Source organism: Aythya marila (genome assembly GCF_965140915.1).
Source record: "Aythya marila genome assembly, chromosome: 22".
NCBI lineage: Eukaryota > Metazoa > Chordata > Aves > Anseriformes > Anatidae > Aythya > Aythya marila.
This window is the reverse complement of record NC_139063.1, coordinates 352,313-365,000: the sequence shown is the minus strand read 5'-3', so window position 1 is coordinate 365,000 and position 12,688 is coordinate 352,313. Positions and strand designations below refer to the sequence as shown.

Here is a 12,688-nt window from a genome sequence, read left to right as displayed (position 1 = left end):
GCCATTCTCGCTCCCCTCATCACAGAACCAAGAGCCGTAGTGCTACTCCTGCAGCAGAAAAGAAGGAGGCAACTCCTGAGCCAGAACCCTCTGTGAAACCAAAGGAGACTGTTGTTCAAGAGGCAACTTCAAACAGGTAAGCGATAACTTTGTGTGTAGAACTATGTATTTTAACAAGAATTTAAGACAATTTTCTTTTTTTTTTTTTTTTAAAGATCGTTCCCCCTGGCTTGTGTAGGGACAGTGTCTGCTTCTCCTTATCCCCCTAAAATGGCAAAAGAATTTAAGAATCTTCAGTAAGATTTCTTTTTTCCTGTGTAGAATTCTGAAGGTAGACTGCTAAGCTGCCACTGTTGTTTCATCGTACTGGGCATGTTTTCTGCTTCTGACAATGTCATCTTGTTTCCTAGCAAGTTAAGAGAGAGCCTGATTATTACTTTTCCTTGTCTTTGAATCATTGTACCATATTCTAATTCTTTCCACAATTTTGAAGTGGGGTCTGTAACGTCTTGTCAGTGGATGGGCAAGAGAATGTTGTTGGGGAACATCTTGTCAGCTTCTAAAATGTTACTCCAGTGGTTATGGTTTGTATGTGCTTGTAAATTAATTCTTTGTTTTTTAATAGTGATATCCCAAAAGCTCCTAAATCTGAACCTCCTGTGCCAGAGACTAAGGAAACTTCACCAGAACGTAATTCAAAGAAAGAGAGAGAGAAGGAGAAAGAGAAGACTCGTCAAAGATCCCCAACTCGGTCCAAGTCAAGGTCAAGGTCTCGATCCCGTTCTCCATCTCATTCCCGACCAAGAAGGCGTCATAGATCGCGGTCAAGGTAGGACTTCAGCTTGTCTTGATTGCAGAGATTGAGAACTGAATATTTTCTTCTGATGTTGCCATTTAATTTAATGTTCTCAGTTAAGGTAATGATGTTTTTAATGATGTTGAGTTGTGAGTGTTGTAGGCCAAATGAGAATGACACATTCAGTGAATAAGCGTGCTCAGGAGTTTTCATCATATCAGTTCATGGGAAGATTCTTACAGGGACTTACACTGACTGAGGAAAGAACAGGGTACTTAATGCTGACTGTGTCATTTGGTAGTGGGATTTACGTAGCCTTTTAGCAGGTAGGTTTACTGAAGGTTTTGCAAATTTTCCCCTCCCACTTTTTTTTTTTTTTTTTTGCAACTTAGCATAAGGTATTGGTAAACATAAAAACACTGTGGCTGAATGTACTGCTTGGCACCATAATTTAAATGCTGCTGTAATGTAATGCACTTGGAGAGAAGCAACTTTACACTCAATTCCCTGAGGCTAAATTTCCTCAAATCTGAAAATTAGGTAGTTGCTTTTCATTTGAATTTTTGATTGTGACAGGTCTTACTCTCCTAGAAGGCGACCAAGCCCAAGACGACGACCGTCCCCAAGGAGGAGGAGTCCTCCAAGGCGATTGCCTCCTCCACCCAGACACAGAAGAAGCAGATCGCCTGTGAGGCGGTAAGGTTCCCTTTTTTTAAGGCATTTGAAAATTTTATACTCAGATTTAGAAAGTAACAGTCATTCCTGAAAACTCAATGTTATCAAAATCACCTTGTTCATCTTAACCTAATGCTGTTTGTAATAGATAATTTGAATGATGTAAGAGCTGCGATGTCATATTTCATAAGTATGGGGGGGGCATTCTAGTTGCTGTGGCATGATTTCTTTTGAAATGAAATTATTGCTGAGAATTCCAGTTCTTTGAAAAGTAGCAACTTCAAAACTTCCTTGAAATAGCTCTTGGTAGCTCCCAGCACAGACGGACATTGCATCTACTGTAACAGTTTTTTTCCCCACTTGAGGGAAAATGTTGAATAATTTACTATGAATTTTACTTTTAGGGATTTTTTTTTTTTTTATTATGAGTCACTTTTCCATCACATAAACTTAAGGTCAAAATTAAACTTTTGACTTGAAATGTATTTCTTCATATTCTTTTGCATCAGTAAATAAAAATCTTTTCAGATTGGCTCTTTGGTGTTGGAGGTTATATTTTTGATGGCGTGAGCAATTTTTCTAGTAGGAAAGCTCCGAGTTGTACTGCAGAGAATTGTATACTTAGGGTGATGTCAAAATAGATGTTTGTCTTCATAGGCAGAGAATAGATTCCTGTTTTTGTCGTAGAAAGAAAACTAGCGATGCTTCCTGTGTACAATAGTTACTTCTTTTTAAGAAGGAACAATTCTTCCTTTTTTTTTTTTTTGTTTATGACAAGGTGATAAGTACTTCTTTGAGTTTGTAGAGATGCTCATTTTGCACAGTTACTGTGAGAACTGTGAAAAGAATCAAATATGTATGTTTCGAGATGTACAAGAGCTCCCTTTCAGCAAATGTTTATCTCACTCAAGGTAGGGTTTCTTTTTTCCAGGTTCTCAGGAATTCTGCAGCCAAAGGTGGATTCTGCAGGTACACAATTACAACAGAACTTGCCACAAATTTTGCCGCAGAATTCTAGAGGCCCTACCTTTTTAAAATTGCAAAGTAAAGTTGAAAGACTAAAACACAAGGAGGGATATACTGATTCAGAATTGTTAAGCTGTCTGAATTTTTTTTCTTCCTGGTGTAAAAACTTTTTAGCATACTTGCCCACTAAACTCTTAAATAGATCTGTTTTGAAGATCATTAAATCACATCTGCTAACATGGAGAATTCTCTTAACCATCCAAAAGTTAGAAAGCCCAAAGAAAACTAATTGTACGAAGGTGAAAAGCTTAGTTGTAGTCTGTAGATTGACAGAAAGCAAGCAAAGGTAACACTAACATTTTTTTTTTTTTTTTTTTGCTCACTGTAGTTTAAAGATAACTGAAAGATTGGTTGTTAGTCTGTTCTACAAGCCACGTGTTGAAGGCTGTCCACCATGTTCTGGGAGTGCTGTTGTATGTGGCTCTCTGTGTGCTTGCAAACAAATGCAACTCTGTGTTCATGCTCAAACATTTCCTAAGCTGACTAGTCATTGTCTAATGTTATACTTGATTTGCAGGAGAAGACGGTCATCAGCATCTTTATCTGGTAGTAGCTCCTCTTCCTCCTCGTCACGTTCCCGATCACCACCAAAGAAACCACCTAAAAGAACTGTATCCAGTCCTCCTCGTAAAACGCGTAGGATGTCTCCTTCTGCAAGCCCTCCTAGGCGGAGGCACAGACCATCTCCACCAGCAAGTCCACCTCCAAAACCACGTAGATCTCCGACGCCTCAGCAGTCAAATCGTTCAAGAAAAAGCCGTGGCTCTGTTTCACCTGGCAGAGCATCGGGTAACAATTTTTTTTCAGCACTTTAATCTTTTTGTGCTTTCATTTTCTCACAGATGGTATTTACTGTTTGTGAGAGCAGAGAAACATGCATGGATGTTTTTAAAAAAAAAAAAAAAAAAATTACAGCACAGTAACTTGACTTTTGTCCTTTAGCACCCAAACATAAGAGTACTGAAAAAAGAGAATCTCCTTCACCAGCGCCAAAACCAAGGAAAGCTGATCTGTCTGAATCAGGTATGGTTGTCACTTTTCAACACTGGTTTTGGGTGGGATTTTTAATCAGGTGTATGACAATAAAAGGTACTAGTAAAGTGCCAAACCCTGTTGATAAACTGGCATTGAAAGAAAGATTTTTTCAGAAACATAAAAATGCTCACTCATGCTGCGTAAGGTCTTTCATCTGAGCTTTCTTGGGAAAAGCTCAGCCAAAAAATACACCAGACTCAATACAACCTTAAGATGAGGAGAGTTAATTATATAAAAAAAAAAAATGCTTGATCTACTGTACTTAATTACTTCTGCCTCAATAAGACAAATTTGTATTTTTAATTTAATTTTTGTCTGTATGTACCTTTTCAGAAGAAGATAAAGGAGGTAAAATGGCTGCAGCAGATTCTGTGCAACAGAGGCGTCAATACAGAAGGCAAAATCAACAGTCTTCATCTGGTATGGATAATGTACATTTCCTAAAATTGGGTTGTATGTATTTACCACTCATAATCAAGTACCTTTATTCTTTGTGAAAGTAGTGTGAGCAATAATTAACTTATTTTTTTTAAGGTTATGGTACATATCATTAAAAATTTGCATCTTTAAAAGTTGCACTTCTAAACTCTTACCCTCAGATACAAATATTGTTTACTATCATAGAATCATACTATGGTTTACTTAATCTATTGATGCATTAGGTTATTTTCTAATAATTTGGACTTTTGCTTGCTTGAGGTCAGTAAGGTAACTTTTTTTTTTTAAGTTACCTGGCTAGTTAAATGTTACGTGGATGGTTAGGTTGCTGCAAAGTTTATTACCCAACTCTGATGGATTTATTTATCACATCAGCTAATGTTTGTAGTTGAATTGATTGGAAACAGAGGCTTCTTGTTTTGCAAGAGTGGAAATTAGTGTAAACAGCAGTATAACCATATCAATAACTGCGTAATGAGAATCATAGTCCAGAGAATAATTCTTCTACATTTATAGATTCTGGCTCCTCATCTTCATCTGAAGAGGAAAGACCTAAAAGATCCAATGTGAAGAATGGAGAAGTTGGTAGACGCCGACGCCATTCGCATTCACGCAGTCCATCCCCATCTCCACGAAAACGACAGAAGGAATCCTCCCCTCGGTAATTTCTTCTTAAGTTGGGCATAACTGATGTCTTCTTTTAATAACTGGTTAATGTTGTGTTTATCTGCTATGTGACTGTCGGCAACTACCCAAAAGAATTGTCGTGCCCATTTAGCCCCAAATCGTGCAAGCAGATAAACCTTTTTCTCCAAAGTAACTGTCAAAAGAAAATGAGGATCTCAATGCTGGTTCTAGCAAGCTTCCTCTATAGTGACATGATCGTGTTGTGGCCTACAATGCTTTATTAAAAGCCCCTACTATGAACTAAACTTGTGGAAAAGTTCATGGAATTCTCTTAAAATTGCTAGCCTTTGGAAATCACAAAGATAAATTTATTTTTTTTTAATACGGACTGCTTTTTATTCTATTTCCTTGAAGTATCTTCAGCTGCCTGTCAAAAACGGGATGCTGGATTAGATGGACCTTTTGCTCTGCTTCAAGATTGCACTCTTGTTTTGCTCATTTGTTGAGAATTACCCTGAACTTTATTTGAACTTGCTCATTTTTGCCTCAAATATATGGCAGTTAGATGTTTTGTTTTGTTTTTCCTCCACTGCTATCAGGATGCAGATGGAAAAGAGGTGGCAATCGCCAGTGATGAAAAGGTTGGTTAGAAATTAATATGTTAAACAGGATTTGCATATCATTTAGGCTCTCACTTATTTTGTCATGGACAAGTACTTCTGCCCTTTGGATTTGTGCACTCAGAGCAGTAAGGTGAAGGAAATTCAGTCTTATCTGTTCCTTGTGGGTTTGTATTTGGGACCATTTCATCGGCAGGGAAAAAAGATCAAACAACAAAATTAACACCTGTATTATCTCACGATAGAGAGACTACTTGATAATTCTAATGGAGCCTGTAACAGCTAATAACACTAATGTTCTCACTGATGCCTGAAAATAACTGAATACTGGCCTTTCATATTACGATTAAAACCCTTCCCTGGACTTGGAATAGGGGATAAAGATCTTGATGTTCTGGGTCACACTTAATTTGTGTTTTCAGTACTCTCATTCTTCCCATCCATAAGGTATTTGGAGCTAGTAGTTGTGTACTAATAGCTAATACCTACTTTTTCTTATGTAGGCAGTATTGTTAACTCTTCTATTTGTGGAATTGTTTGGTATGTGTTGATCTTGGAATGTTGGAACCTCAGTGTATGATGGGTTTATTAATCCGATATAATCATCCATGTGAGCAATCTGTGATTAAGACCTAGCTAGAATACGGTTGCAGCATACATAATGATGTGAGATTGTGTGACTGCTTCTACCAGTGTAGTCAATTCTAATCATGTATCGTATCTTGTTGTTTATCAAACAATTCTATGTAAAACAGATTAGAATTCAAAGATCTTAAACTTGGCATAAAACTTGCAGCATACTAAATTCACCTACTGCTTATTGTGTAAATGCTTAAACACATTTAATTAGGGCAACTATGACATTTAGAGGCTGTTTTTTTCCAGATCATAAAAGAATGTGTTTTGGAGCAAACTCTTATGTATAAAAAGTGTAATTCATTGCCTTGGAGAACAACAGCCAGGGAAGAATATTTTTTTCTTTACAAAACGCAAGTTTTCCTCCCTTTATAACTTCAGGAAAGTATAAGCTTTATTGAAACTTCCCTGGAAGTCTGTTTTAAAGTCTGTTTTACTGTCTGATGACTGAGAGTTTTTGTTGTTGAATCAGTAAGCTGGTCTGACTCATCACATTATCACTAGATTCAGCCCAAGGAAGGTGGCAGAAATGAACTTTTAGGAGAAGAAGATGGGAGAGAATGGGACTTCCTCTTTGGTTGCAGGGTGCAAATAGATCAGGTTAAGCAGAACGTGAAATTCTTGTGACTAGTGTTGTGGGGTCTGAAAATTACAATAAAAATCTATTACCTCACTCTGTAGAAATACTTGGATGTATATATATTTTCCCATTAGTGGTTCTACTAGAATTAGAAGTACATGAGCAAGATGCTCTTGTATAGTGAAAGCATAATAATTAAAAATAATAATAATCTTGTAGCTCAGTTGCAATTTTTCTGAGTAATCCCTTTATCTCCTTAGTAGGAGGAGAAGAAGTCCATCACCCCCACCAGCCAGGCGACGGCGTTCTCCTTCGCCTGCCCCTCCTCCTAGGCGGCGACGGTCACCTTCATTGCCTCGCCGAAGGTACTGCCTTGCATTTTTGTTGTGAAATAACTGCTTTTTAGTTTGTTGACTTCCAACTACGGTATGTAAAAGTAAATGCCATAATACAGGAAACCCATTCCTTGATTTACAGCTTTACTAAGGGGAATGTAGTTTTGCTGCCGAGATTTTCTGTGATAGGCATGTGGTCTGGATACAGTTTGATTGCTGTTATCAGGTACTGAATAACATCTATTCAGTTGATTTTTCCAAAAAGTTTTTATTTAATAAAGTTTTTCAGAATTTCAGAGGAATGATCATGTAATCATTTGAAATTGATTCACATGGCTGTGTGGCACCTGAACATCTGTTTTCTTTCTAGGTCTCCGTCGCCACCCCCACGTAGACGCTCACCTTCTCCACGGAGATACTCTCCACCAATACAGAGACGATACTCTCCTTCTCCACCTCCAAAGAGAAGAACAGCTTCTCCTCCTCCCCCTAAACGACGAGCATCACCGTCTCCACAGTCAAAACGCAGAGTCTCCCATTCACCACCGCCAAAACAAAGGAGCTCTCCAGCTGCTAAAAGGCGTTCACCTTCGATATCTTCCAAGCACAGGAAGGGTTCTCCTCCCAGTAGGTCTAATCGCGAAGCACGTTCTCCACCACAAAACAAAAGGCATTCACCTTCACCAAGGCCTAGAGCTTCTCATACATCTGCAAGCCCACCACCGCTGCGAAGGGGAGCTTCAGCTTCACCGCAGAGAAGACAGTCTCCATCTCCAAGCACTAGACCCATCAGGAGGGTGTCAAGAACGCCAGAACCTAAGAAGACAAAGTAAAAAAAAAAAATCTTGTCTTACTCATTGGTGGTGGTTTTATTATTATTATTTGATAATACAATGAGAATAGCTAGGGGATCACATGAAAAGGGTTCTCGTGTCTTGAGGTCACTCAAGTATTGGGGGCTCTCTTGGCTTTCATAGAACCAACCCCTAAGTGATTTTTTTGAGGTTTATTTTAATCACTGTTTCCAACTGTAAGTGAGGTGTGGGGAGAGGCATTACAGAGGATCTAGAGTCTGAGGAGTCTTTTTAGTAGCCTAACAAATTACTGGGAATGAGCAGATAAAAAGAATTTAAAAACTTTTTTCCTAGCTATGCTTAAAGCAAAACAAACTTTGCAGTTAGCTTTTAAATAAAACAGAATAGAACCAATACTTTTAATTCATAAATCATTTCCCACGTGGTTATGGCAGATAAATACTTAAAATTTTATCAGTTTTCTTTAATGTGATGTTGCTGTTATGAGCAGATTGGTGCACAGCAATTTTGGTGCTGGATTATTCTTTCAGCAAGAAAATGAACAAAATGGTTTGCACTCTTCCTTCATTGGATGATAAAATAGCATTGCTATTCTCTTGAATTCTAATGAGGTTATAAATTAGTCATATCAGAAAAAGAAAGGGAGCAATCATTCCTGAACAACAATAGCATTATTGTTTAACAAGCTATCAAGTTGCAATATCCTTTTGCATTACGGATACACAATGGTATGAGATCGTTTTGCCCTTTGTAACATATGCCAGCACAGTAACTAATTTTTTTTTAAGTGGCTGCTTAACCAAGTTATAAATACAAATGTTCTTTTGACTTTCTGTAATTTTTACTTCCTTGTTTCATGTTGTATTTCTAACACTAGAATCTAAGTGTGGCATTTCTGTTTTCAAGGGCTTCCACGCCAAGTCCACGATCTGCAAGACGGGTGTCTTCATCGCGGTCCGCATCAGGATCACCTGAACCAGCTCCAAAAAAACATCAAGGACCTCCATCTCCTGCTCGATCTCGTTCCCCTTCTGGAAACTGGTCACCTGCAAAAAAGGCTAAAAGTCCAACTCAGAGCCCATCACCTGCAAGGGTATTTCATTGCTAATAAAAGCAATACTGTTTGGGGGTTATATGGCAAGTTATTTTCATAAAGACTTAATGATTGAACAGCTCTAAGCTTATTCACATGGCAAAATGAAAAATAGTCTTGGAGTGATTTTTTATAGTTAAAATTCTTAGATCACAACACAAACATTTCAAGCTTAACGTTTCTGAGTCTGAAAAAAAGTGCTGTTATAACTTCTGAAACAAAATACGTTCTCATTTCATGAAATCACTGGGATTACTTAAGTATTGCTTTACTTGTAATTAGTTTGATGGCCTACAAAGTGAGGTGGTCTTGAATTATGCTTGGCAGTGTTATTTGCAAACTATATTCATAATAGGAAAGAGCAGATAATTTGGCATTCTTATCTGTTCTGTGGATGTTTCCTAGAGACATTGCATTTCTTTCGTAGAAGAGTGTTTTAGGGAGTTAGATTCCACCTGCAGTATTCATTTCTATGAAGAGGCTTGTGTGTTGTTGCTGTGACAAGCATATCAAGTTTGTGTGGTGTTACATTCTGTATTCAGACAGCACAACCATGCATTGTGTTATCTGTCTTCTGGGATTGCTACTGTCAGTGCATTGGCACGTGACTTTCCCTAAGTTCTGAAGGCAGTCTGGACTTGACTGAGTTTCAGAAGTTGCACATTCCATCTGAATTGCCCAGTGTTTGGGTGTGGGTTTGTTCTAACTGAATTTTTAAGTCTTGGAAATGAGTTGTAATGTCTGTTGAATGGTTTGTTACAGAATTCAGATCAAGAAGGGGGTGGAAAGAAGAAGAAGAAAAAGAAGGATAAGAAGCATAAAAAGGATAAGAAGCACAAGAAACACAAAAAACATAAGAAGGAAAAGGCGGCGGCAGCTACAGCAGCTGCTGCTGTGGCTGCAGCAGATACCACCTCAGCACAGGAAGAACAGGAAGCAGAGACAGAACCTAAAAAGGTAGGAATTTGGTAGATACGACTGTTTCAGAGTAGAGTGTAAGAAAATAGGTAGAGAATGTACACAGCACTCTGATAGCAAATAGCAGTCTTACTTCAGAAATGCAACTTACTGTTTCATGACTTTAATTGATGATTTACAGTAGTGGGAGGGCTGCAGCCCAGCTTGGCTTTCAGTATTTGAAGAAATATTTTATCTTTGTTTCAAGGAGACAGAAAGTGAACCAGAAGACAACCTCGATGACCTAGAGAAACACCTGAGAGAGAAAGCACTGAGGTCAATGAGGAAGGCGCAAGTGTCACCACCATCTTAGGCTGAATCCTTTGATATAATGTACATTTTATTTGGTTTGTACTCAGAATTCAATTTCAAATTGCTAAATGTGTTTGAGCTTTAGAATATAACATTTGTTGTAATAATTGCTAGGTTGAGGTTCACCATGTACAAAGGGCATGGATTTACATTACAAAAGGTGTCCACAGTGTACTAGTGACATTCTTTCATTGACAGTCAACATAATTTCATTTAGCGTGAGACTTCTTAGAAGCAGTAGGAATTTGTTTTGAAGGTTTCAAACATGACCGTCAATTCCCTAGTTTCTTTGAAATTCAACAAAGCCTTTAGAATAATTTGTGAGGGTCTCATTTGACTTCTTTTATATCCACTTACATTATGCTACTAACCTTTGTGGTTTGTAAGCTTGCCCAGAAATAAAACCACTGCAGAATTACCAAGGAAGTACATATATTTTAATGCTTTCTACTGTTGCCTGTACAGTCTCCATTAAAGCAAATCAAGAATAGCAATTTAGAGTGGTACATAAATGAAAGCATGTTGTTTACCAGGACACTGTGGGTTTATATTGATGTAACATGTTGATTTGGAACACTGGAATTTCATTTGTATTTTTATGTTCTTTTTTTAAAGGGCAGTTTCCATGATCAGCAGTCCCAGAAAAATTCCTTCAGTTACATAAATTTTGTTTGTGAGATGTCGTTGCCCCATTCATAAATCTTGTCTCGTTGCGGTTCTTCTGAATGGTATAAGCAACTTTCAGAGATGTGGTCTTTGAAAGTTTGAGGAACCTGAACTTTGGATATTGTCATGTTTTCACTGTTTTTTGTTTTTGTTTTTTTAACTAAAGCTATATAAAGCTTGTGGATTAAACAAAATAAATTTCTAAATTTAAACAGATGTTGGCTATTTTTATATGAACACTTAACATTTGCTAATCAGCTTTCTTTTGTACAGGGTTAACAAATACACAGATAAAAAATATTTGATGCAGTATGTTGGCTTTTGAAAAATCAGGACCTTTGTTTTTAACTGTCCTATAGATAGCAGAAATAGCCCTTTGTTAATTCAGTGGTGCTCCTAATGTGTCTAGATTGTTTTACTCTTGTTTTGCAAGAACATCAGTCTTACCTGGTCAGCACTCTGTTAGGATAGTAACATCTAAAAATAAGCTCACAAAAAAAAAATGTTTGCCAGTGAAAACTGCTTGTCATAGGAAGTAGAATGTTTCAAAGTATTGCAAAAAAAACAAACAAAAAAACCCAACATGACTCTTAAATGTCAAGTTTGCGTAAATTTAGTTAATTAACTTCATGTAATCACTGGTTTGAATGATCATCTAAAGAATTCTGGTTGCTTGTCTTGTATAGTCATATTTGAAACTTGGTAGATTGCTGCTGTCAAATTCCTTTAAAAATTCAAGCTCTGATTCTGTTATCAAGCCAATCCTGGAGTCGTAAGGCTCCTCTGGAAGGAGGACTGAAACATACAAGCTTTTGAAAATTTTGTTCTATGTCTGACATAGATATGGTGTGCACAATTAAGTGTAGATATTTGATTAGTCTTCTTTCTTGACATTGTGTAGGGTTTTAAAATAAAACTGGTATTATGTAGATACCAGATGCAAGGGTTATCTTTAAAAGTTGCTTCTTTCTTCATTTCCTTATATGCTGAATCTTTTTTGTTCCTTAGCCTAGTATACATTGAATGCTGAAGTGCTTGTAAACTTAGTACATCAACACTCCAGTGTTGAGTGTCATCTGTTATGTGTATAATAAATTCCAAGAACTTTCTGGACAAACACATTTTGAAAAATACATTGGAGTCAATTTGGTGCTACGAAACTACAGAACCTAGCAATGTATTGTGCTGATGTCATTGCTTTTTTTTTTTTTTTTTTTTCCTGTGGTGTTTCTTGGCAGCACAAACGATTCTGAAATTCAGTCTTAAGGGACTGTATGTGTGCAGTTTTCACAAGGAGTTAACATTCTGTGCTTTACAACTTCCATGTTATTTTCATACGGATTTTTGACCTCTGCACCTTTTAATCTCTGGAATAATAGAAGCTCTTTAAAAATATTCTGTACCTGAGTCTCTGACAGCTTAACTTTCCTTATTCCCATTTTTCATGTCCTGCCTCCAGGACTGTACTTTTTGATAAAGGACTTCACTATTGATTTGGACAAACCGTGAAGGAATACCAGAACTTCCTGAGACTTGGGTGTTCCTCCCTTTTCCTCTGTGGAGTTTCAATTCTTAGGTGCCCCCTTTCTCACTTTTTTTGGTGTCTATCCATAAAGAATAATTTGTTTGAAAAGAGGAATTAACACACTTTTCAAGAAGAATTTCACTTCTAAATAGAATTCAGCATAATACTTAGATTCCTTCCTACTTAGCTGTGTATCACATTACATTCAAATACTAGACAAGTGATAGCAAGCGCCCTTGTCATCTTTTGAGTTACTACACCATCTCTTGCTGTTCTGAATACCTGTTGTATAGATACTTTGTTTTAGTACAAAATCACTCAAGGATAATAACTTTTAGTGCTTGTGTCTGTACTGTGGAATTTTGTAGTGGTGAACTGTTGCCTTATCATTGAATTCCTCTCTTGATTGTCTGCAATTGAGATCACATCATCCAAAGTCAAACTTGTCTGATCTATGTGCCACTGATCTTGGTTAATCTTCTGTCTCTGTTCCTAAATCCTTTCTGTAGTCATGCTGTTGTAGTTCATAAGTAACCATGTAGGATGCCTTGC

The 12,688-nt window shown here is 37.3% G+C and overlaps 1 protein-coding gene across 12 annotated transcripts in view; it reads left to right on the top strand.

Moving 5' to 3' along the window:
• SRRM1 (serine and arginine repetitive matrix 1) overlaps nt 1–11,688 on the top strand; it is an 18,709-nt gene extending 7,021 nt beyond the window's left edge. For 8 of the 12 annotated variants that reach the window (XM_082777337.1, XM_082777340.1, XM_082777347.1 and 5 more), the window contains 12 exons: nt 1–136; nt 626–829; nt 1,373–1,492; nt 3,015–3,286; nt 3,440–3,520; nt 3,866–3,952; nt 4,487–4,631; nt 6,694–6,798; nt 7,139–7,597; nt 8,490–8,676; nt 9,439–9,633; nt 9,842–11,687. The exon at nt 1–136 is cut by the window's left edge and continues 65 nt beyond it. In XM_082777337.1, coding sequence (XP_082633463.1) covers nt 1–136; nt 626–829; nt 1,373–1,492; nt 3,015–3,286; nt 3,440–3,520; nt 3,866–3,952; nt 4,487–4,631; nt 6,694–6,798; nt 7,139–7,597; nt 8,490–8,676; nt 9,439–9,633; nt 9,842–9,946 — 2,096 coding nt within the window. In that variant the 3' untranslated portion in view covers nt 9,947–11,687. Of the gene's footprint in view, nt 137–625; nt 830–1,372; nt 1,493–3,014; nt 3,287–3,439; nt 3,521–3,865; nt 3,953–4,486; nt 4,632–6,693; nt 6,799–7,138; nt 7,598–8,489; nt 8,677–9,438; nt 9,634–9,841 lie in introns of all 12 variants that reach the window. The other 4 variants (XM_082777342.1, XM_082777341.1, XM_082777344.1 and 1 more) reach the window with 4 other exon arrangements.
• The last annotated feature ends 1,000 nt before the right edge of the window (nt 11,689–12,688 follow it).